This window comes from Somniosus microcephalus, chromosome 5 (assembly GCF_052327205.1).
Source record: "Somniosus microcephalus isolate GS21.2 chromosome 5, FLI_Smic_1.0, whole genome shotgun sequence".
Taxonomy (NCBI): domain Eukaryota; kingdom Metazoa; phylum Chordata; class Chondrichthyes; order Squaliformes; family Somniosidae; genus Somniosus; species Somniosus microcephalus.
In genome coordinates, this window is record NC_140991.1 from 210,341,885 (window position 1) to 210,367,119 (window position 25,235).

General features: G+C 38.2%; 2 protein-coding genes and 1 long non-coding RNA gene across 6 annotated transcripts in view; 2 read left to right on the forward strand and 1 right to left on the reverse strand.

Moving 5' to 3' along the window:
* LOC147117555 (homeobox protein Hox-A3) overlaps positions 1-17,972 on the forward strand; it is a 34,109-nt gene extending 16,137 nt beyond the window's left edge. The window contains exons 1-5 of one of the 4 annotated variants that reach the window (XM_085988636.1): positions 2,044-5,106; positions 7,051-7,112; positions 10,225-10,286; positions 12,332-12,916; positions 14,652-17,972. In XM_085988636.1, coding sequence (XP_085844762.1) covers positions 12,448-12,916; positions 14,652-15,424 — 1,242 coding nt within the window. In that variant the 5' untranslated portion in view covers positions 2,044-5,106; positions 7,051-7,112; positions 10,225-10,286; positions 12,332-12,447 and the 3' untranslated portion in view covers positions 15,425-17,972. The other 3 variants (XM_085988634.1, XM_085988637.1, XM_085988635.1) reach the window with 3 other exon arrangements.
* On the reverse strand, positions 6,613-8,924 carry LOC147117557 (uncharacterized). The gene is made up of 2 exons (XR_015078479.1): positions 7,945-8,924; positions 6,613-7,839 (listed from the first exon to the last, which is right to left on the reverse strand). It is a non-coding gene; the product is annotated as an uncharacterized LOC147117557 (long non-coding RNA).
* Positions 17,973-19,601: 1,629 nt separating the features above from the next.
* Positions 19,602-22,137, forward strand: hoxa2b (homeobox A2b). Its single transcript, XM_085988640.1, has 2 exons — positions 19,602-20,463; positions 20,976-22,137. The coding sequence occupies exons 1-2, from the start codon at positions 20,112-20,114 to the stop codon at positions 21,713-21,715; spliced, it is 1,092 nt and encodes a 363-aa protein (XP_085844766.1). The 5' UTR covers positions 19,602-20,111; the 3' UTR covers positions 21,716-22,137.
* The last annotated feature ends 3,098 nt before the right edge of the window (positions 22,138-25,235 follow it).

The window sequence follows — 25,235 nt, forward strand, 5'->3', positions numbered from 1 at the left end:
ATGTCTTCAGCTTCCGGGCTGGCATTCCAATAAAACACTTCTGTAATTGGATCCACCTCCTAAAATAAGAACAACACAAATCCATTATGAGTAACTATTTGGCAACCGATTCACGATGTTTTATTTTAACGACAATAAATGTGCTCCTTTTAGGTCTAGACTGAAACAGGAGTCGCTCCAGAATAGTCTAATTGGGCATTGAGATGGGCTAGAGTCCGAAATTAAGAGGTAACACATTTTGATTTGGTTGCACTGCTGAAATCGAATGTCAGGTTTCAGGTGGACGTGTTTTATTTTAGTGTAACAGGTGGTTTAATGCTGCAGTTCATCGGAATCAGTGAACACTAAATGAAAATGTAATTTATTTTTCCAACTCTGTTATAAGATGAGAGGTTGCGTGCACGCCGCAGAGTTGATTCCTTCCACGTTGAAATGTATTAGCCAGCTGCAAAAGGTAGCCATGGAGCCATTTGAGAGTGTCAATTCGGTGGTTATTTAAGGGAACAAAAGCCTAGGGTACTTCCTTTGTTTGGGGTTCACAGCAACCTCAAAGAATTCACTGGAGCTACAAACATACAGCTTGATTTATTTAAAATAGAATACAATAATTATCATTTTTAAAGGAAAGACAACTTTGTCTGTGATGCTAGCAAATAATATATTTGTCATTTTCAACATAGTATGAATTTGAAAAACAAACTTGGCAGGGAAAACTATTATTAAAAGATTTACTGCAATCGTGTAGGGCAGCTATGTTCTTTTGCATGTTAATTTGTAGCCTTACAGATTGCCAAAATAAAAGTGCTTGTAACCATATTTGAAGGTTGGCATACTTTGTATAGCCACCTATTTATTTTTAATAGGAACCAAATGTAACCGCAATGTAATCTTCCTCAATGTCCATTTATAACGTTAGCATGCAATTTTGTCCCATTTACGTTTATATATTAAAGCTAACCCGCGATTCTGCTGTTGTAATAAACAAAATACAGTGAAGGGGTCTGAAATCCCTTGGCTGGAAGTGAGCGTACAATATATCGGGTTTCTTTGTTTTATTATTATGAGACTGACAACAAAAATCGAAGTAAGAACCATCCGACTGTTTCCGTTTCCCTTCATCATTCTGCTTAGTGTAAATATCTAAATACACGGACTTTCCGATTTGATGTGCAATTTTATTAAAAGACAGAAAGCAAAGTTTAAAAATAAATATTTATTTTCAACCTTCTCGAGTTACGACATTGGAAATCCAGTACAAATAGAAGTTATGGGTGTGATATCTGTTATAACACGTGAAATGGAAAATCACATCTAAATATTCTAAAAATATAACATGTTAATAAAGAAAAAGAAATCCACAAGTAAGAATCGACTAAGGAAAGGAATGTAGGAAAGAACGGCAAAGGCACCTTTAATTTGCACACCATTCCATAAACAATATATTGAACAATGTGTTGATTTGCCTGCAGTGAATACGAGTAAATGGTGTTGCTAGACTTTTTGAAGTACCGGAGTGGTAAGAAAGCTCAAATTTTCTGGTTAGTTTAAAGTGCCGTTTGATAACTAGAGTAGTTTTATGGCGTGGAATGAGGAGTGTAATAAATTACTCGGCCTTAATGCTTTGTTGTGATGGGTTTGTCAATTGCACCCGCATGCTGAAATGAGTTTCTTAGAGGGCCACTCTTAACATGAAAACAAACAGAATTTTGCTGATATTTGGCTGCTTTATTTTTCAGATAGTTTCAGTTTAAAGTTTATATCATTTAGATTTAAACAAAAACGATTGTTTCATTGCGGCCATTCGATTGTTGGAACGTTTTCTAATGCTCCAAGCTATCACCCTAATTTTATTCAAATCAGCGTTAGCCTAAATCTTGCACCAAATCCTGTTTCTTAAGTTTATTCACCAGTTTCAGGGTCTAATATTTCTACCTAAAGAGTGTATTTGTTCTAGGGAGCAAATTGAACGAAATTATGTTTAAACGTGGTTGAACACCAATAAAGACCTTATCGTTTGATTCCAAGACAATAGTTCTCTTATCCGTAGTTTTACATTTGTTACAATGCTAATAAATGGATGTTTAAAAAGATCAATGAAGATTAAAATGAAACGTGTAGCAGTGGTTAGTGCTTAAAGTGCAAACCCCATTTGCTCTGCCATGCTGCTCGGCTTCACCCTTACCTTCGCAATACATTGGGACTTAGCTCTCCTCAAGTCTGGTGCAGCTGTTTCCTAAACCAACACCGCCTAAATGCAATGCCAGTTTGCAAGCATGCTAGCCTAACAATGAACCACAGAAACTTTATTGTATGTGGCTAATAACCAGGTTTGATCCAGATTCTGCTAACAATTATTTTTAAGTCACGTGAACGGATTCCATAAGGTTTTTCCCCCCTCGACTTGGCCCTGCTTGTTTGCCGGGCTGTTTTTTTTCTCTCTCTTCAATACATAGATCTCACAGAAAACCAGTACCCCAGACGTCTGCAAAAACCTATAAGGCAAACAGTTCAGTATTTGTAGGGTGCCGAATCAGTGTCAAGGAGCGAAACTTCATTCTCTGGCCTTTCTGATTTGAAAAGGTTTTGCAGGAGGAAGGAAAGCTGCCTGGAGTAAGCACAAAGCAATATATTTAAAACAGCCGGATAGACTGGAAAATGTAGAATCTTCAGTGTGCTTTGAAACTTTGCCCCAGTAAAGCACATTACCAATTTCACAGCAGCCTTTATCAGTCCTTTGAGGCTGGTTTGGATTTGGCTGAATTCTCAGGTAAGCAATAAGACTTCTTTGTAGCTCTATCTATTTGCACACAGGATAAATTCCAGCTCAGTTCGTAATTAATGGCACAAAATTTGACCTAAGGAAAGGGAAGTCATTGCTTATCGCCAAGCCCGATGGCCCTTTACTCGGATTCTCCTATCTTTATAATGCACACGTCATTTGTAGTTATGTCCTCGAACCTTTTATGGCTGAATTTTGTATTGTTTTTAAAGTTTGTGCTGATATTGCAAAAATGGCTATTAGTTGATAGAACAGAAGAGTATTTAACTTTGGACATTTTAGCATTAAGATAGATCTGTGAGCGTGAGAGCGATTTGTTGGTTTGATGGGATCCACTTGTCCAACAGTGTCCAAAAGACATGTTTTAACTTTAGTCGTCGAAGAGTCGATTTCGTCTATGTCCCAATTTCAGAAGGTTTCTTGCACATTTCAAAGAAACCTGGCGTAAGTTTCTGTATATCTATTTATCTGCTATCTATCTATAGATATGTGTGTACTTATATATTATGTACATATATTTAAGTATGTGTGTGCATTTAATAGTTTCAGCGTCAAAATGTCGAACTTCACTTCGTGGCGTTCATCAATGATTCATTAATATTTGACTCTGTGTGTTGAAAGTTTAACTGTGGCCTTTATAAGACGATTGCACGGATTTTGTTCAGCGTAAAGAATATGGAGTGCGTCTAAAGTTTGCTGACATTGAAAGGCCAATAGCTCGCCTTACTTTTGTACCCTGACATTTGAAGTTACTGTAATGATTATAATTTAACTCAATTCATTACCGGCTATACTTAGCTGTCCAGCTGAAAACTTTTGGTGTATGTGAGTTTTTCTAAAACTGTAGAGTGGGACATGTAAAGCAACTTCCGATCATTTGTGGCACTAAACAATGCCTACATGTCAGAATAGTGTTTTAAGAATACGTGTCTAGATTGTGTAAAATAGATTGTAGTGAATATTTATATAACGACTCTTAGAGACGTTCAAGAAATAAAAATGACAATAAGTAGAAGGAAGCGAGGGTGGAAGTGGAAGGGGCGCAAGAACGTAAAACAGAATGAAGGGACAGTTCAGTACAGAATTTACAAGAGGAAGGGGCGTTTTATAATTAAATTTAAATTGAAGAACTTACGTGCTTAGAATAGAGGCAAATTAACTACTAATCTCTTACATGGAATTTATTTTAACAACTTCAGTCATATGGAAATAGTAGGTGTATTGATATTTTCTCTTACATACTTTCTCTTTGCCCCCAAACTTTCAATACGTGTTGCACTAAAGTAACGTACATCCCGTAGAGAAACAACCCTGTGACCCAGAGATTTCAATTCTATTTCATTAATACACACTGGCCAATTTCTCATCAATGGTTCCGCATCACTATTAACATATATTACATTGAACCTATTTTGCACTTTCTACCACAAGAAATTCCGTGCATCACTCAATTGGCAGAAAACGTGTAAACACACATTTTACATGAGGGTCCCTACAGACACGATTTACCATTCCACTGGAAAAAAAATCAGAATCATCACATCGCTGTCAAGTCCACTCCTCACCCTGGGTTACACTGACTAAAATCACCTAAGCTTTCTGTGACACTGCTTTGCCTTTGTCAGGTAATTATAAACCTTTTCTAGTTTCCATAACTAGCATGGTGTAACGTGTGGGTGTTAAGTAAGCCCAGTACAATAGCGCTCTAAAAAGCACGCTCTGAAAAGGGAGATTCGCGTGGAAGCTTAACCACTGTGGGGCTTCCCTGCATGTCTGACTGTTTTGGTCGAAAATGTGAGGCGCTCCCTTCTTCATAGATCGATTTAAACTCCCGTTCCTGGTTTTAATGCGTTACAAACAGCTATTCATCTGTTCCAAGTTGTTCAGTCGACAGGCTCCGGATAGAGGTCTTTCACACTATGAGATACAGACAACACAACTTACCTTATCGTAGATTTCCTGCAAAGGATTATCGCGGAACAACCTTCTGCAACACCAACAAAACTCTGCTTAAGAAACTTCTCAGGTTTTGTTGGGTAAAAAGTTAGGGTTTGCTTGAAAAAAGTGTTCCTTTAATTATCTCCCAAATTCAAATAAAAGGATTTAAGTTGACGTATGACCACGTGAGCACATAATACAGCGCATTATTGTGGCATTTGGATCGGAGACCTATGCTGGCTTCGGCTGTGATTACGCTTTTCCACTTTCTGTTAAGAGCCAGCTATTTTCTTCTAAAGAGATTGCACTCTGGGCGCTGGATTTCACATGAAGGAATATATGCGAGCAGGGAGAGATGCTGCATTTAGCGGAATGGATTTTATTTTGAGGTATTTCAAATGCTTCCGTTGATTGTTCATTAATATGGTGAGTTATTGCTGTTCAAGGCAAAGGTCAGTGGAAAGGCTTACGGGTGTCAGATTGTGCCAGAACACGCTTAGTTTCCTTTTTTTCTGCTTGCTTCGGCACATAATCCATTTCCAATAATATTTCTCTCCGTATGGTAAATACAAAATAAGTTATTTTGTAGAATATTGTGCGGATTACATGCATGTGTTGTTCCTTAAAACACGAACAATCGAATATTGAAATCCTGTCAATGGCCGCTCTCTGCCGATTATGTACAAACAAAACATCGTATGTTTATCACATAAAATTCGACGCCAATATATCTGGTTGCAATAGCCGATAATAAAAATGATTATTATATCACATGGGCATAAATATACATTTACCTATTCTGACATTTTATTCATTATATAATGTGCTCCAATGAAAGGTTCTTCGTCCATTTTAGAAATCCAGTCAGCTAGTTTGTGAATTGTGCTGTCTCTGGAATTAGGTTATTAGGTTTTTCGTTACTATGTGTGCGACGCTGAACTCTCAATGAAACACATCGCTTAATGGATGGGCATTACATTCTATGTTTCTATATATGACGTACAGTGATTTTATGAAAAAAAGATTAAGACAGTTCTTCAATGGTTGATTTAAAAAAATAATTGTTGCCTAAAAAATGTCCATATTTGTTCATCTTCACAGTGGTAGTATTTGATTAATGCAAGACATAAAGCAGGTTGAATCGGGGGATTATTTACTAGCAGGCCATCATTGCATTGGAATATTGATTGCCTGGAGAATTTAACGAAATAAATTAAAAGGTGATAGAACCTAAACCAATACTGCCCTTTAAAAAAAAATACATGCGCGATGAATAAAAGGCAGGAAAAGACTGGTAATGTTATGCTGGGGGTGCAAATGTTATATAAAATTGCGCCCACCACTGAGTCCTGCTCAGGAAAGGTCAGAGTGTTGCGATTTGATTTATGTTTTCGGTATGCTGGGACAGCCGTGCCAGTGCAATCTGCTTTAACGAATGCTTTACTTCTTTTTATATATGACAAATCACATTGGCAATTATTGATAGCCAGATCAGTACCCTACCGTAATTCTACCAATCGCGTAAAATAAAGCTAAATATGTGTGTGTGTGGAGGGGGGGGGGGGGATTATTGTAAATAAGCTCATTTCTGCGATATATTCAGTCCTACGCTACATGTATATGAACAAAATACATTTATTAGAGGATGTCACTACTTTGCAAACTATTTTGTCGCAAAATGCATCATGCCCGTACTTTGAATATTGTTGTTATTTTTTGTCCTCATTGGACTTTGAAGGCTCAATTTTTTCCTCTATTTAAAACCTTGCATTACATCTGCAGTTTTTAGTCTCTCTCCCCCACCCCCACCCCCACCCTCCCAACGTTAAATGCAAAAACTGAGCAAATATTTTTGTTAAATACATTAAAAAATGTAATTGCAGTTCGGTTACACGTCACTGTTTCTTTTTGATTTATTATCAAGTCTTGGCGCAAATTTGACAAGGCTGAAACATACATAAATAATACAATTGTTTTACAGTGTTTGAGAGCAAATGAGAATTGGATTAGTACAGATGCATTTGAAAAAGATACTTACATAAAGTACATTATTAGCTATGGCGCACAGAAAATCTACAAGGTTTTATATGATAAATCCTTAGCTTGCAAGATTTCGTTCAATATTCAACAAAAATCCTAACGTAGTTCAGAGATTATTTTCTCATTTATTGGAATGTTATAATATGTGTATAATTGATTCAAGATGTTAGGTTGGTTTCTGTCCGTTAATAATCCATGTAGAATTAGTCGATTTACTTAAAGCAAGGATCTCAGTTCTCCGGCGCCTTTTCTTTTACTCCGTGGAAATTAATGGTTTCTCGTTTCCGTTCCAGACTTTATCCTAAATAACAATTCTACGACCAGAGGCTTTTCAGTGAGACTGAACAAACTTTCGGTGAGTTTTCTGAACTATTATGATTTTTAAAAATACATATGGTCGTTAAAAACTCGAAATGCAATCATTGCAAAGTGTCATGTTTATTAGCCCCAGTGCAGGCGGTGGGTGATGCTGAGCATCTAATAAAAGAGCCACAATAGGCTATTACAATTTAAATCACAAGTGGGTTTTAGAATAGTCCGATAAATAAACATAAATATATTAACTATAGAGGAAGTTACATAAATCATACATTATAGGTCGTAAAATTGATGCTAACTCGTTGCAGATAACATTATTTAGTATTAAAGATGGCTGACGGAAATGTAAACTTTTGGTTATGGCCTTCGAATTTCGAGCAAGCTATCTTAGAAATGGAAGTTATGACTGCTGCAATAAAATATCAACACCTTGTAAAAAAGCAGTGGGATCTATCGCTTTGATTAAGCCAAACGTTCTCGCCCTCTCTCTCTCTCTTCGTTTACTTCCTCTTTGTAAAACTTAGCAACTAGCTGCAGGGAGAGTCGTCAATCACGAAGGCGTAAAACATTTCTTATCCAGTATTTTAGTTCGCTGCACCCGACGACCTGGCGATGATTTTAGAAGCGCGCTGACATAAACCGGGCGCTTTCAATTTCTATCCAGCCGCTTCTTAACTGAAACCCACTGAGCCAAACTAAGTTACAGAAAGTTTTTTTAAAATCCAGCACCCGTTGGCGTTACTTTTATGCCATCTTCCTACGACCTCAAGAGAAAGAGAAAAAGTTGGAGTCAGCACTTTAAGAAAAGTATACGGGCTGATCATTGACAATAAAGTACTTCACTACAGATAGAACATTGAGCGGCTTACTTGAAAAGTTGCATACGAGTGAATTTTTGCCCCTATCTTCCCTCCTACGCTGCTTGGCTTCCCCTTTCATGTAGTTGCATCGCAATAAGCGATAGGAGCAAGTGTTTTCTCTTTAGTGCTCTGTTTACAGCCTGAGTGCATGAAGTCATAAATCTTACGTAGCCATAAACGACAGAAGCATTGGTATGCATAAGGGGTGACTATAGCTCATATACTCTTTCACTCCTCGCCTTTCAGCCTCGGTTTTTCTTCTGAAGTGTAACTTTTCACTCCTGTGCCTGAAACACTTTTACTTCAGCATCTTTAACACCTTTAGTTCCCTGAATACTAAGAAATTGGCACTGCTTTAAAACCAATTGAACCTGTTTGAAACCGGCTGTAATTTTACCCTTGTGCCATATTTCCTCCGAACTATTCTCATGCTGTACTTCAAACAAAGGCCTTTCTTTGCAACAAGGAGTTAATAAAAGTTAAGGCAGTACTTTTAACGCGGAAGATTAAAAGCATGTTTAAAGAATGTTTACCTTTATATAAATTTAATATAATTATTATTAAAATGTGAGTTGATTGAAATGGGCCGAGTTTGATTCAAGTTATGATTGCAGAGATTCAATGATTGCCAAACCCAAGCGCTTGTGTCCTCCGCGTTGGTTAATTTGCATAATTTTTCACTTGTGACGCTATGTTTCGGGGGAGTTTACCCAGCCTGTCTGTTCAGTACTCCCAGACAGCAATCTTAAAATCCGCGCTTTTAGCATTCAATATTCATAAGAAACATACCCCATTTCTTTGGTATTAGATAAGAGCAGCCAGGAAAGCTGATAGTAGTCTTATCTCCCTGACCAGGGCGCGCTACCATAATCACAGGGCTGTCTATCGAAAAGCTAGAGCCTTCTCTCCAGTTCTTTGCAGCTCTACCATTTTCCTTTCCCCATTTGCGGTTGTCGCCAACGAGTGAATTTCAGCGCATAAGAGTAACTGTTTACCTTCATTCTACTTAATTTGGAAGTTTTGAAACTCCTGCTTATCGATTTCCCCGGTGATTCTGAAAATATTGTGCCGTGGTCTGCGTCTATCGTCAGAGGCTAAGGTAAGCTGGACACAAATAGGCTATCACTCGTGAATGGCGGAGTTTATGTCCCAGTGATTTATGACCATATGACTTAAATCTCGGTTCAAGAAGAGTTCACATGCTATAGCTTCCTTTCACGTCGTGACTGATACCCGTAGGCTTCGAATTCAAGTCTTTTATTTCTATTTTCTGCTTCTCCTTCGCCGTTGATCGGTTTCTTTGAGATATTTTCCTCTACATTTTCCAAGTTTTGTGAATTTATTGTTGCCTATAATGCCGCCTGAGGCAAATCTATACACATGAACTAAGAAACACTGTTGCTCTTGGTGGAATCTGGGTTCCAGTGCTTTCTTTTTCAACTTTTTCTACCTTTCTTACCTTTAGATATGTTAGAGGGAACGCGGAAGGTTGTTTATGGTGGCAATTTATTTGCAAACATGCATTTACGCCTGGGCTTATCTGTATCATTAGTTGGAAAAAAATACATTAATTTAACAAATACCTAACGTGGAGGAAAGTTTGTTAGCCATGAGTCCATATTTCACTCCAATAGATAACATTTTTCTTCTGCTGTGCTGTCCGATTAGCAGTAAATATATATATATATTTATGTAAGAATAAAACAGCTTCTGTATTATCTGTACAACGTGTCAGTTTCCAGTCACAAACCATCTTTGTACTAAAACATATGAACAGAATGAGAAAGAATAGCACTCCAAGGTATATTTTTTTAAAAGATTAGGAATATTGAAGAAATTGGTTTACAAAATACTGAAGGGTTACTGAGTGTAATGGCGTAGAATTAGACGCAGAGCGTTACACAGGTGAGTGAGGTTGTATTTGTTGTTGAAAGAAAAATGGCGGACAGCACGCAGGTCTGCGAAACCAAATGAAGATTTCGATGTTTGAGCTCCGATTATCAAGGATTTCCAATAATTATTTTTCATAATGGAAGGAGTAAAACACAGCGTTTTCCTAATAGTTTATTTCTGCTTGCTTGAGAACAAGCCTTGATAATATAGCAAGAATAACTCGAAACATTGCAAATTATTGACAACTCCTTAACACTCAAACCCAATAATTCAATAACTTTTATGTTACTGTCGCCTATGGTGGTAACCAGCTCCTTAAACTTATCCAAGGGCCTGTGGTTTCAGGCGTAGCACTGGACAGTTTGCTGTGCATCACTCATTATTTAACGATTTCAGCTTTAGAAAATGCTTCGAGAACTTTAAGTGCTGCGAACAACACCAATGACAGATTCTATAAGGTCAGGACGTTACAATTATCTTTCAAAAGCATGTTTTGTTGCTTGGAGCGTCCAGTTTCAGAAACACACAAAAATGTTATTTAAAACCTGTACTTAGCACAACTCTGTCCTCCCTTACTGACCTTAGCAGCTTCGCTTTCGCTTACAGCTCTAAAAAAAATTACAGCAGCCTTGAAGTTCAGGTCATATTCAATGGGATGTAGCAAAGTATGTTTTACAGAAACCTAAGAATGTACAAGATTAGAAAAGGACAATGCAGTACATTTGGCCGGTCAACAAAATTGTACGAAACACACAGAAAACATTTTGAAACAATCAGGTTTAAAATGAACAGTAAAGCTCTGTTTACCAGAAGCTTGAACTATTTTCTTAGCAGTCCCACAAAATGGAAGGGCTCGCTTTAAAAGTGTATTTTCCTTTGTATTAGTGTGACTGGGGCAAAGAAAGGCCTAGCAAATAATGGTGTGCTCGACTAGGTTTTCAAAATAAAAAAAATCTCTTCATAATAACCGATCTCTAGATATCTTAAACTACAGAACGTGCGCGTTTGTGACAAAACATCCGAATATTTTTTGTAGATTAAACAAAGATCTGCAGGCCCAGAATGAGCTTTGTATATCCGAAGCGAAAATAATTCGCTGATGTCCTTTCAATTGATTTTTATTCCATGCGAGATGCAGTTTAAAATTATTCTTTAACTGAGATATAAGGATTATTGGATTTTCAGGAAGATGATAATTAACTGAAACACTTGAATAGAATCGTGCTATGTTTACTGCCGGTTTCTCATGATGCAGGCGCTTTATGTGGGCTGGGCTCGCAACTCTTCCCCCGGCCCAGTGACCCCCATACATCAAATTACGAGCAGTTTCAGAGACAGAGCCTATTATCGTTTGGTTGGAAGAAAAGTTCACACCGTGGTCATGAAGAAGAACGCCAGTTTTTCAGGTTCCTGGTGCTTTCCGATCCATCATGCTTTTAGCAGGTAGAATTCAAACAGTAAAAGGAACCCGTGGAAATTTCCGCCAGACCAAATGGTGACCTGTTAAAAGTGGAACCAACAACAAGCAAGACATTTCTACCCGCCAGTCTGTATAAATTTGGAGAGCCAAAACAAGCACTAGTTAAAATGCAATGATATCAAACACAGAGCACTTAATGTCCACTTAGGGCACATACTGAATGTTTGTTCCACGTTCCGGGTTTGAGAATGGCGAGAGCGGTATTTTAACACTCTTTTCCAAAGAAACATCTTTATTACAATACCAGTGGTGCCTGTTACACGAGAGGAATGCACAAATACGAACTAACACTACTAAACAGTCAGCGGCAAAATCTGCCAATATTTTTAATGATATTTAAATGATAGCGTTTTCACACGGTGCCGCAATTAACTTGCTAGTTATGTTTTGAATATAACGTTAAAATAAACCCATGCATAAATTAGAGTTTGCTTTTTTTGGCTTTCTTTGCAGAAAGTTTTAGCTGCTAAATCTGCTTTCACTCGGTTTCACTTTTTAACAAATCATTAACTTGTCACAGTGATTGCATCATTTGGATTTCATCTCATTAGATCTGCTTGAGATGTAACTAACGAATCACATATTTACAATTGAGTCCGGTTTCCAAAGATGTACAGAGATCGCAAAACTATAACATTCCGTAACCATTGGTTTGAAAATTGTTTTTATATAAACGTATCGTGGTTCTTCTTTTCAACTACCCAAGAAGAAGGCTGCTCCTATTTTAACCTACCGAAATCCATGTCTCACGTGAGCCCTTATGTAGTATTGTATTTCCCCGATGAGACAAAATAAAATAAAAAGCTGGAATCTACAGCTACCGATCGTTTGCTGCTCAGCCACACTGAGCATTTACCGCCGAGAATCAGTTTTAAACAGCTGTTATACTCAGATTGCCCAGGGCTAAACTGTGTGACCAAATATTGCTGCACACTTTTTTATGCCTTTTCATGTCAGTTGCTATTGAGAGTAAGATGGATTTGTACCATTTCGCCATTATGGTTTTGTTTCTTGTAACCCCAGATCTACCCGAAGAGGCCATTGGAAGAAGAGAGTCACGTGACACAGGGTGCCAATGTTATTCTATAAGGGTGTCAAGACCCTGTCAGTTTGCGAAATAAATATTGGGAAACAACGAGATGCAAAAAGCGACATACTACGACAGCTCTGCAATTTTCGGTGGTTACACATACCAAGGAGCAAATGGTTTTAACTACAATGCCAGTCAGCAGCAATATCCGCCTTCGTCCCACGTGGAAAGCGACTATCATCGACCCGCCTGCTCTCTGCAGTCACCTGCTAGCACAGTCTCCCATCACAAACCCAACGATATCAATGAAAGTTGCATGCGAACCAGTGCCAGCCAACCGAGCCACCACCCAGTTATTGCAGAGCAACAGCAACAGAAGCAGCCACCACCTCCACCTCCACCACCTCCACCACCACCGTCTGTCTCACCACCCCAAAATACCAGCAGCAACTCGACCCAGTCCAGCACAAGCAAAAACCCCACTCTTACCTCACAAACCACCATTAGTAAACAAATATTCCCCTGGATGAAAGAGTCGCGTCAAAACGCCAAGCAAAAAACCAGCAGTTCCAGTTCAGGTATATGGCGTCCTGTCTTACCTTTTGATTATCAATCGATATGTCATTGCTACAGTGGGTAAAGTTGCTAATGGAACTATTGGAACTGCATAGTGATCGCCCTCATCTCTATAATATACGAACAACTGAATAATTTCAAAAGTTGTGGAACCCTGTCCTAAAAATAATGTAGAGATCATTATCAAACAGTGATTAGGCAAGTAATCTATAAACATAAGCACTAATATTTCCTAAATGTAGGTTAGGCAATTTAAATACATATTATCTGGAAACAGTTGAGAGAGTGCATCTCCCCCTCTCCCTCTTCCTCTCTCCCCTCTCTCTCCATCTCTCGCAATCCCCCATCTCTCTCTCCCCATCTCCCATCTCTCTCTTCCTCTCTCTCTCTCCCCTCTCTCTCTCTCTCCCCCTCTCTCCCACCCCTTTCTCTCACACACATACACACATCCTCTACTCTAAATCCACATTTACCTAAATTATACCAGCTATATCTTAATAAGATATAATACATATTTATATAACATATACATATAAATCTTCAGTGATGTGCCTATACACTACCTATGGATAGTTAACCATATCTTAAAGGGCCAGGTTTTGGGAGATGAACTGCATATTCTTCACCTAATTTTCAGTTTTAATGACCAGTGTATATATGGTTGGACTTGTACTGTCTAGTGTTTGTGTGCAACTATGGAAATATATGCATGCACACAATTCTAATTGATAAAATAAAATAATAACTAGTGATAACCAGATTTGCAGACAACTGAACTGCTTGTACTAGTCAAAATGATTTGATAATATTTAGATATCAGATTTGCATCTGTGGCTGCAACTGCAAATACACAAACATATACCTGTATTGACAGAAAAAGAGAGGGCTATATTTATAAAGAGCTTTGATAAATTATCTATAAACCATAAGAGCAGATGGTAACGTAACTCAAAATCACGATGAGTGGATTTGAATGATCGTTACTTGTATTTAACATATAATAAAATATCTCTAGCCAAATGTCTTCCTAGCTATCACTCAATAGCTGGAAAACAATCTTTCTCATCGTGTTTGATACCATTGTGACATGAACAAGTGTAATTCTTGGAATGGGGGAAGGGCACTGCAAAGTGGTTTGTTTGTATATTTGTATGTAAAATGGCTCCGGTAGCAAGAAATCGGTTTACATTTATAAATAATACCCAAACATTATGATTAGATATGTCTATCTGTAGGTAATTCAATGTTATTGGCACGCATCGTGGTTTTTAAAAGGCTGTTCTACTGATTACATCTTGGGTCAAATTCGCACGTCGTTTCGGCACTACGGCTCAAAACTTAACCTTTTGATTGGAATTGTGCTTATAAAAATAAGGCGCTATAACTTTTAAACAATGTAATTTAAAGTGTAGTTTCAGATTTATTTTCAATGGTGCATTTTAATAAAAGACTACCTAGCTTTATCAAATGTACATTATTAGATTTTAATGATGGTTTATGTATGGTTATGCCTCTATTACTAAGTATAATAATTCAGTAAAGGAGTAAAGATTGAGTATTTTTTGAGGGGTGGAGAATGAGCCATTAAGGTTTAAATAATAGGGGCTAATATGTCAACGTAACCTCTTGAGAATATATTAGAATAGGTCACAGAGATTTTTTTATATATATATCTGTTATATTTTCAACATCTACAATGCCTATAAATAGATTAATCGTTGTTTTCATTATTTACAGTTGAAAGTTCTGCTGGTGAAAAAAGTCCTCCTGGTCCAGCCTCCAAGAGGGCACGCACAGCATACACCAGTGCCCAGCTCGTGGAACTGGAGAAGGAGTTTCACTTTAACCGCTACCTTTGCAGGCCCCGGAGGGTCGAAATGGCCAACCTGTTAAACCTCACTGAAAGACAGATTAAAATCTGGTTCCAGAATCGTAGAATGAAATACAAAAAGGATCAGAAAGCGAAAGGCATGCTAACTTCCTCTGGAGGACAGTCGCCCTGCAGAAGCCCCATCCCACCATCAGCTGCAGGAGGATATGCAAACTCGATGCATTCCTTGGCAACCAGTGCGCCATATGACCCCCACTCGCCTACGTCCTTTAGCAAACCTCATCAAAACGCCTATGCTATTCCTACGTCTTATCCCGGGCCCCTCAACAGTTGCCCGCCTCCACAGAAGAGGTATGCTGGGACGGCAGCTGTGACGCCTGAATATGACACGCACCCTCTTCAAGGCAATGGCGGCTATGGGACTCCTCATTTACAGGGTAGCCCAGTGTATGTTGGAGGGAACTTTGTGGAATCCATGCCGAGCTCTGGGCCTTCCCTTTTCAGCCTAACTCACCTTGGCCATCCTCCCTCTGGAAACATGGACTACAATGGTGCAGGGCCAATGACCAGCAACCATCACCATGGACCTTGCGACCCACATCCCACATACACAGACCTTTCTTCGCACCATCCGTCTCAGGGAAGACTTCAGGAAGCGCCGAAACTGACTCATCTGTAATGGACCAGTTAGCTCCTGGTGGACTATCACTTTCTCATGCTTTTATGTCATGTTATCTATGATTACACTCCCTCTTCCCCCTCCCCTTTTTTGATTTAGTATCAACCTTTATAGTTTACATGTAATGTTGTACCTATCGACAACCAATCCTTGCTTGCATTGCTCTGTCTCTGGTTAGTGGTTGTTCTTTTCATGGACTCCAGCCTTAGCATTCAGTAGTAGAAGTGAAGTACTAAGGCTTACAGAACTTTGCATATATAATCTTCTACTCTTATGGAACAGGGTATATGAACAAATTTTCTAAAATTACTTACACGTGAATTTGTTCGTGCTTTATTTTTCCTCGCGAGGAACAGTAAAATGGTTTATATTGCACTTCTTTACATTGAATGGTAAAACAAGATCAAAGCGCTTGTACAGGGTCTCCCTGGGCAAATAAGTGTTCTTGTCCATCTTTCAGTATGTGTGTATGCTGGTGAACATTCAAATTTATTTATTTGCTCTTGCAAAGGAGAATATTCTAAGTGTTTAAAATATTATTTATCCCCATCGACGCATATTTATAAAGAGAACTGTACATTGACTATTTACTTGGTTCTGTTCAGCCTTGTGTTTTAAGTCATGGTAAATATATGTTATTTTTAAATTCCTGTAAAATACACAGAAAAGTAGTTTTCTGTTAGTAATGTATTCATGAAAAACGCAATTCGGTCAATTGTGGGAATAACGCCAAGACAAAGGACTTAGTCTGTAACTGTAGTATTCTTAAAATGGAACACAAAATTGCTACAATTTTGTTTTAGGTATGCATTCCATGCTGCAAATGAGATATCCGTTGAACAGCTAGTTCTGACGAATAAATTTTTTTTGTCAGCAATAATGTGTTACTTGTAGTGTTAACTCAGCTGAAACATATACACTGTTTTCTTCAAAAATATTTGCGAAAATGTAAACCGGTTCAGCAATACACAGCAAGCACACAGCTCTCTAGTCAGATTTCCTTTGTGTTGTGTGGCTACAACCAAGTACTTCAACCCCCACACTGTAACATCATCCATTATCATGTGGCTTGCATCTGTCTCCAATGCTCCATTTATTGAGGCCGAAAAAGAAAAGGACTCATTTTCTCCCCCACGCAAGAAATGAAAAGATGTACAAGGAGGCATTACTGGCTTAATTTTATTTAATTATTAATAATGGTTTGTTTGATCAAGATACATATATCGTACATGTAAAAGGTACAGATATTGCATTGGATAAAAATATTTCACCAGCCAAGAGAAACATTGCTTTTGCCGCCTGGTCCGTTTTCCATATAATCCTGTATATGCAGAGAGAGGGGAAAAAAGAGAAAACGTCAGGATTCAAAAGGGCTTGGTATTAATAGTTTTAAATGAATATCTGATTTAGAAACACTACTGAAAAATATTTTTATAACTCTAGCTGCTGAATATACAAATTCCAGATATGTCACGATTCTAAAATAAAATAAAGACAATTTGAGGTGCATTTTTTATAATGAAACATCAGACATCAGTCATGTATCTTTGGATTCCGGTACTTTTTAATGCGTACGGCTCAACATCCAACCATTTCAAACAAGGCACGAAAGAACCTTATTTAAAAAATATTGGCAGCATGTCCCTTACTTATATTAAAATGTGTTACGAATTTCAGATAAAATGTACTCCACATTTGCTCTTTCACCAGTAAACTGTTCTGTTAAAACTACAAATTACGATGTAAAAATATTCAGCAATTCATCATTTACAAAGATTCCTTTTAATCCCAATGACCAAATCTTTTTTAATACAGTGCGCATTTCCCGGGCCAACAAATAACACTCAAAAGTGAAAATATAGTGATAGTGTACCATTCCATTTGTACGATCGTTGCTTAACAATTTTCCCTTATGCAGATTATTGATTTCAAAAATAATATTTGAGACTAGATGGCATGGACATTCATTAATTTATTACGTAAAGATCAACTATAGTTTTAGATAACCCATTACTACACTGCAAATTGTGCCCATAGGTTTCTTAAATTATGGAACAACTGGAAAAAGAAAACTTACACTTAATACGCAATTAAAAAAATGGAAATTAATTTCCATGTGGTAGAGCCTGAGCGCCGAGAAAGGAGACGCCATGTTGTCGGCATACTCGCTGTCAGAGCTTCCCAAAGGACATGCTGTCTAATTTATCTTCCTATCCAAAATACATAGGAGACTTTCTTTACTCAGCTAGCAATGTTTTAAATGTGATACAATTAAAGTGCATATTGACGAACTGAAAGATTCTACCTCAGCATAACATGGACTACATTACATCAACAAACTACCACAAAGCACAAGTTTTGTAAATTCAGATTGAACGAAATTATTTTGTGAGCTCTTACAAGCAGGGTCAACTTTTTTTTCTGTACAATGCATGCAAATGAATCTTTTTAACGAGAGCACGCTTTAAAAAGTCTGGTTTTAGACGTGATCCGAAAGATTGCTGTAATATTGCATAATGAAATATTAAAAAGTTATTTGACAAGTTTACTAGGTTTCCAAATATTAAATTGCAACGAAATATCCCGTAGAAGTGTAATATTTTACTCAATATTTATTACTTCCCTTAACTTATTTCAGAATGACGTTTCCAGTTTTGAATCAGCTTAAATGTCTGTTCTCAAAAACAATATAAAGCCACGTAATTACTCCCAGAACACAATCATGATTTACTCACAAAATAGTGACAATCTAACTGCCGCTTACTTATTTATATATAAACACCCCAGAACATGATTTTCTTCAAGCCGTATGGGATGTAAAACTGAAGCATTCTCAGCGGGATATGTGTCTTTTCCCTAAATTTTCCAAGTAGCAAATGTATTAACAAAATCAACACTTTTATATCTTAAAATTATTTTCGGTTTCATTCCATTTTATGTATCTAACAAACTGAATCAAATGCGCTTTGCTTTCGCCCACATGCCCTTGCAACAGAAAGGCTGTGAAAATCTGCAGAACGCCAACACCTACACACATTTCACATACAAAAGCTCCATTTAATTGCAAAAAGGTCGTTCCATTTGTAGCTGAGCACCAAAACCTACAGTTCAAACTTAAAAGAGGGAAAGCTAGTATAACTGATTAACTGGTTTTATATTTTCTACGAACTCACCCTTTGCTGCGTTATCTATCAGTAGCGTTGAATATGCTGTGATGATAAATAAAATATTTCCTGTAACTATTTAAAGTACCAACCAGGGTTCTCACTCTCTTACTGATGGTATTCGACATTACAGAGAGAAGCTTTAAATGTGTTCTTGGGGGCCAGAAGCTGTCAGACCTTTTGCCGAACAAGATTGATAGCGCACATACTTCCTTACAGCTTTGTTTGCGGTATAAGCAAAACGGAGGCCTAGAAAACCACTACCATTTCCACCTTGCCCAGTTCAACAAAATCCCACCACTTTACAATTCCTTGTTTGCGAAGGAGAATTTTTCTAAGTGCTAATATATTTACTAACTACTGCATGGCCATAACGAATATAAGTGCATCGTGACTTTGCTTTCATCCGCCTCCCCCCCCCCCCCGCCCCCCGCGTTTCACAATTTAGATAGAAGTAATATTAATTTTTAAAAGGAAATCGAAATTTAAGTTTTTGAAAACAAACCTACAGTTTATTTTTTCGTCCCTACCACGCAAGTTATTGTTTTATTAAAACCGTTTCGTTTTATTTATATATATATACATGTGTGTGTGTGTGTATATATATATATGTGTGTGTGTCTATGTATGTGTGTTTTAAACGCAGTAATCTATTATCACGCGCAGTTAATCTTTAGACACTACAAATTTCACAAAACACAAGAGATTACAATACCTTCAGTGATACGCCTTTTACGTTTTTCGTTGGTCATAAACGACTATAAAAATAATGTAATGTAGTATCCAGAATCACCACCACATCGACCTCCTGCTTGAATTATAGTCTCCATACAGCACAATAATCAAAGAATATCCAGTACTGTACAAATATAATAATAGGGGACCGAACTCCCAACGAAAACATGAAGCAAATGGCTGTAGCTTCGCCTTGTGTAACTTCTTATGTGGCTGGGTTCTGGGGTCCAGTGTCAAAACTTTGAAGATTAATGGATTACTTTGTTAATGACTCTAGGCGTCAGATTTAGGTGCAAGATGATTTGTGAGGTGCAAGTCGTCTTCGTGACAGTCGGTAACACAGAGAGAAAGAGAAGCCAGCAAGTGTGCAGGAGTCAGAGAGGGAGAGAGAAAGAAACAGGCAAGGCTGAATGAACTGATTTCCACGAGATTTAAAACAAAAATCTTTTACACATTTATTATGGGAAGATGGATCAAAAAGTGGAAATCAAAACACTGCTGGCCCAGAATGAGGCGTTCCTCTCCGACTTTTTGGATCAATCACATAGACAGTGCCTTCTTTTGATTAAACCCCAAATTGTCATTGGGCAGACGCAATCATGTGACAGCGAATTCGGTCCAATTTCAACCTTGTCTCCATGAATTCAATAGTTTAATAGTAGCACGGTCCCCATACGGCTGTAATCAGTGAATTAGAAAAAAACCAGCAGCGATATTTATTATTTTTTTAACGGGCCAAAAAATAACTAACACCTAACTTTCTCCCCCTACGTTCTGTGGAGACGGCAATGAATTACGAATTTGAACGAGAAATTGGTTTTATCAATAGTCAGCCGTCGCTTGCTGAGTGCCTGACATCTTTTCCCCCTGTCGGTGATACATTTCAAAGTTCATCAATCAAGAACTCGACGCTTTCACACTCGACAGTGATTCCTCCTCCTTTTGAGCAAACCATCCCCAGCCTGAATCCCAGCAGTCACCCTCGCCAAAGTCGGCCAAAACAGAGCCCAAATGGCACAAGCCCTTTACCAGCCGCGACTCTACCTCCGGAATACCCCTGGATGAAAGAGAAAAAAAACTCCAAGAAGAATCACCTGCCTGCTTCTTCTGGACCCGCAGCATCCTGTCTTTCCCAGAAAGGTCAGCTCAAAGACGTTTCAGTTCTAATTATTGTCTTAACTTAGTCTCGCTTATTTGCATGAATTGTTTAATCAGTTTTATTTTTGCTGCTAGTTAATAATTAAGAGATTGAAACACTTTCGCCGACTTATTTAATGGAGGATGATTTATTTGCCGAGCTAGTCAGAAAATGACCTTCTGTGCTCTCCCCATCCCAGAGTTTTGATATTTGACAGTAATGAAGAGTGATAGATGAGCGCACTTTCATGGTAAAGCAGCTGATGCAGAGATCACCAAATGTGGAAATGCTGTTGCAAACTTTGTTGCAAGATTAGGCTTTGGTGCATGTGTATTTTGTAATATCTTTAATATTTTAGCAAGTGGCAGACGCCACAGCCGCAGACATTGAAACAATGGGTTTACTGCATTCAGGCGGCCATTTTGTTGCAGTGGATGGTCTATATTTTATCTAATTTTGGTTCAAGTGACTGTAAACTGTTTTATTATTGTTATTCACTTCCATTTATTTGTAGAAACTCATGAAATTCCGGATAATACAGGTGGGGGGTCGCGGAGGTTAAGGACAGCTTATACAAACACACAGCTTTTGGAGCTGGAAAAAGAATTTCACTTCAACAAGTATCTGTGTCGACCCAGACGGGTGGAGATTGCAGCTTTGCTTGATTTAACTGAAAGACAAGTGAAAGTGTGGTTTCAAAACAGACGTATGAAGCACAAAAGACAGACCCAGTGCAAAGAAAACCAAAACGGCGATGGCAAATTTAAGAATTTGGAGGACAGTGGGCAGACTGAAGATGACGAGGAGAAGTCACTCTTTGAGCAAGGCATCAACAATGTTACAGGCGCTCTCTTGGACAGGGAAGGCTATACTTTTCAAACCAATGCACTGACTCAACAGCAGGCCCAGAATTTACACAATGGAGAATCCCAAAGTTTCCCAGTTTCGCCTTTACCCAGCAATGAGAAAAATCTAAAACATTTTCATCAGCAGTCACCCACTGTTCAAAACTGCCTGTCAACAATGGCCCAGAACTGTGCAGCTGGCTTGAACAATGACAGTCCAGAGGCCCTTGATGTCCCTTCTTTACAGGATTTTAACGTGTTTTCCACAGAATCCTGCTTACAGCTTTCAGATGGAGTATCGCCCAGTTTACCAGGGTCCCTCGACAGCCCTGTGGATCTTTCTGCTGACAGTTTTGACTTTTTTACGGATACTCTAACCACAATCGATTTGCAGCATTTGAACTACTAACTGCAAAGTCGCTGTGAGCAGAATATGCCTTCTTTTAAATTCGTTTTCTTTCCTTCAGTTCCTTTCAAATGGTCAGTATTTTTTCCTTTTAATTAACTTGAATGTGTTCGAGGCCCATCTATAATTGCAAAAGTTCGTTATTATCTTTGGACTAATGCCCCTTCTTTCATAACTCGTCATCCAGCAATATATGGGTCCCTCGCGAAAATTATTGCATAGAAATCGACAAATCTCTACTTTTCCCTCTTTTACTTTTGTATTATTTTAGGGTGCATTGTCATAAATAATTTGATAGAGCAAAGTATTATACGCTACAGGTAGCCATCCTGAAGCATTTCTCTCTCAGGACTATTTTCACTTGATAGATATCCTTTGATTTCTTTTTGACATAAATTCATTAATAAAATTGAACAGTCTGGTCAGTCTCGTTCTTTACATTTTTCATAACAGCATTTATTGAACGAAGAATAAAAGAATCCAGGATCTTTATTGTATAACTCTACAGAAACAACAATAAAACTGGGTTTGAAAACTTTGCTCGAAACTGTTTGTGACACAGATCCAGGCACTAGGAAAATCTATTAATATTGCGTTTATTAAATTATACAAAATATGTGGTGCTACATTTTAACATTAACACTTTCATAACCTGAACAAAAGCAAAAAGAATACCATATATAGAAATTAATAATTTTTCGCAGAAAAATCTTCTTAAGTTCACACTCATGGACACTTCTGCCACCACTCAGAAAATCTAGGAAAGAAGGAAAAAAGTTTAGTAGTGTCCATGTCCATGTGTGTTACTAAACAAACCTCTTTATTTATTGATGTCATAACTAATCTTTAACGCTGATTCCTCTATTCCTTATCTCGCTTGCTGCCAGTCATCATCAGCAATATAAATTCGCATATGTTTTACTGCGCCAAGCGCCGTTTAACCTGCTATTTAAAAAAAAACTGGTGTTAAGGCACTCACGCATTACCACGCAGTTTATTATTTTACTAATAAATCGTACATTAGAAATTTAATATCGAAAACGGATTTTATTCAATTAGAATCACAACTTCATTTTAAGAAAAAAGAGTGCGCTTCGGGAGAGCGCCGGCGCAGCGCTTTAAAAAAATCTATTCAGCACAAATGTTTAATTTGTTACATCCTTCTTTTTGAAAAAGCCTTCAGAAAACATGATCTGAAATCTTGGCCCACATTTTATAAAAACACAACGCATATTCTGGTTTGTTATTACGTTAGTATTTGTATAAATAAAACAACAGCTGTAGGAATGCATCTTCATTGTGCACTAGGATTTTTAGGCAACCATTCTTTTTTTGTTTTAACCCTCCTGTAACACCCCCTCTCCCTCCACGCCCCCTCCCCCGAACAGCTTGTTCCAACGCTTATTTCGATTCAACAGAAACTTTCAATATTAGCCGCGGTGCATTATATGTTGGTGTTGCGGTCTGAAACACGTTGGGCTTTTGCGTAAGCAATGACAGGACCGGCTCTGGAGGTAATTCTTCCTAAACTCATAAATCAAAGCCCTTTTATGAATGAGAATGTCATCAAATGGATCAATCGCAGCAGCACATAACAAAAAAAATCATCTTACGTATTTGCCTAGACTGGGGAACCCCTGTCAGCTTCTAACTTGTAGGCGTTGAGTCGTAATTCATTTTTACTGTTTCTTGTAAAGAGCACGGCGCTTTCTATTGCTGCTGCTGGCACTCACTTCGAATTTGAACTTACAACGTAAGGATTTACAATGATGCAACTGCTGGGCTGGAGTTCCAATTGTTTAATCATTAATCAGGGAAATAATGGGAAGGACTTTTTACTGCACACTGTATCACTGGCTTTGTGTTGAGGCGTTTTTATTACTTTCTTTATCAGGCTGCTGTATTCAGTGCATAAGGAAGGCGATACTTTTGCCGATTAAAAACAAACCGCACGGGCAAATAGTGACACATTGTCGATAAGCTGTCACTATTAAACAAGTCTTTACACGACATAATGGGCAGGTTACTAGGTGATCTGTCCTTACCGAGAAAGTACAACGAGAGAAGCTCGCCCGGTTACTCTGAACTACAGGCTCTTACGCCGCCCTCAATGGCGCATCGTTAAGGCAATTACCCTAATTTACGGGGGGTGGGGGAGGGGAACGGACATCTCACGGGATAGTTGGGGAAACTGCCTCAAGAAAAACATTCCTCTGTGGGGGGAGGGGGGGCGGGGAGAAATGTTATTTTTTGCAGCATTCAAAATGAAAAGTATACAAGACATAATTTTTTTTTTCCCGAAAACGATCCAATCCAGATTTCTTCAGCAGGCAGTTTCCGCTGCACTGGATGTTCAGACCCAGTAAATAAAGATGGCGGAGTTGGTTGTTACAGTAAAGCTTTTCATTTGTTCCAACTCACTAGCAAACGCAAAGAGGAGAAAATGCACGAAAATATGATTTCTAATTGCCGTCTAATAGAAGACGAAAAATGCATTTTCAAGGTAAATCGATAAAATTTACCAGTGCGAACAGAAACGGAAGATTATTTTACTGAACTCCGACAAAAAGGTTTCGTGTGTTTTTCCCAGTGCATTTCCATGTTCATTTTGCCTGATTTAAGGATAATATGTCAGTAGACCATTACTCACTTGGAGTTAAAACTGGAGTTTTACTGAACTTCAATCGACAAATCACAGAGTAAAAGCATCATATTTTGTACCAACAGTGCATAAAAGTTCCATGGCCCAGAAGTATATATTAAAAAAATGCTTCCCTGTGACATTTTCTTTTAAACAGATTGTTGCTCGTTTTATGAAGTCCGTTTAATAATTAAAACACACATGGGCCTCAAATAGCAGCGATCAGCTCTTGCTCCACTGCATTGTCCAAAGATACGTGGAATACTATCGTTAGGATTTTGGGGTTAGTTGTGAAGACTCAATCAAAAATATTCCACAAATCTTAATGGGACATTTATTTTCGTTAATTAGTTTTCAGATCTCACTGGTGCTCAAAGCCTAAATCTATACCGAAGTAATCTCAATTTTCCACGTGTGGTCGCCATTTCACAATGCCTGTTTATGGTAGGGCTATAATCCACCGTTTGTCATAATTAATTAATCCGAGTAAATTACTGTCTGTAACCCTGATCCGCGTCACTCTGTAATGTGCAAAAGATTGATCTCACATTACCACCGACCCTGACTGCTCGGAGAGGACTCTACAGGAAGCTGACAGATGGGCGGCAGCGCCTTCCAATCGGCCACGTTTGCTTACATTTTGCTTCAGCCAAGGGGAGTTATTATTCATAGCTGTGTGTAAAAAAAATTATATTCTGATTCCCGCTGCAACCAGAATAAATAGGCAGACAGCCAACATAATATAGAAAGACTCTTTGGCTGCCTGTAACCCTATAGTCAGGAGATGCTCCCACCAGCCTGTGTTCGATTGAAGAGGCTGCTTGCTCATTTCCATGCCAATAGCTCGAAAGCTGAGGACAGGCAAAGGCCAGGCCTTGATAG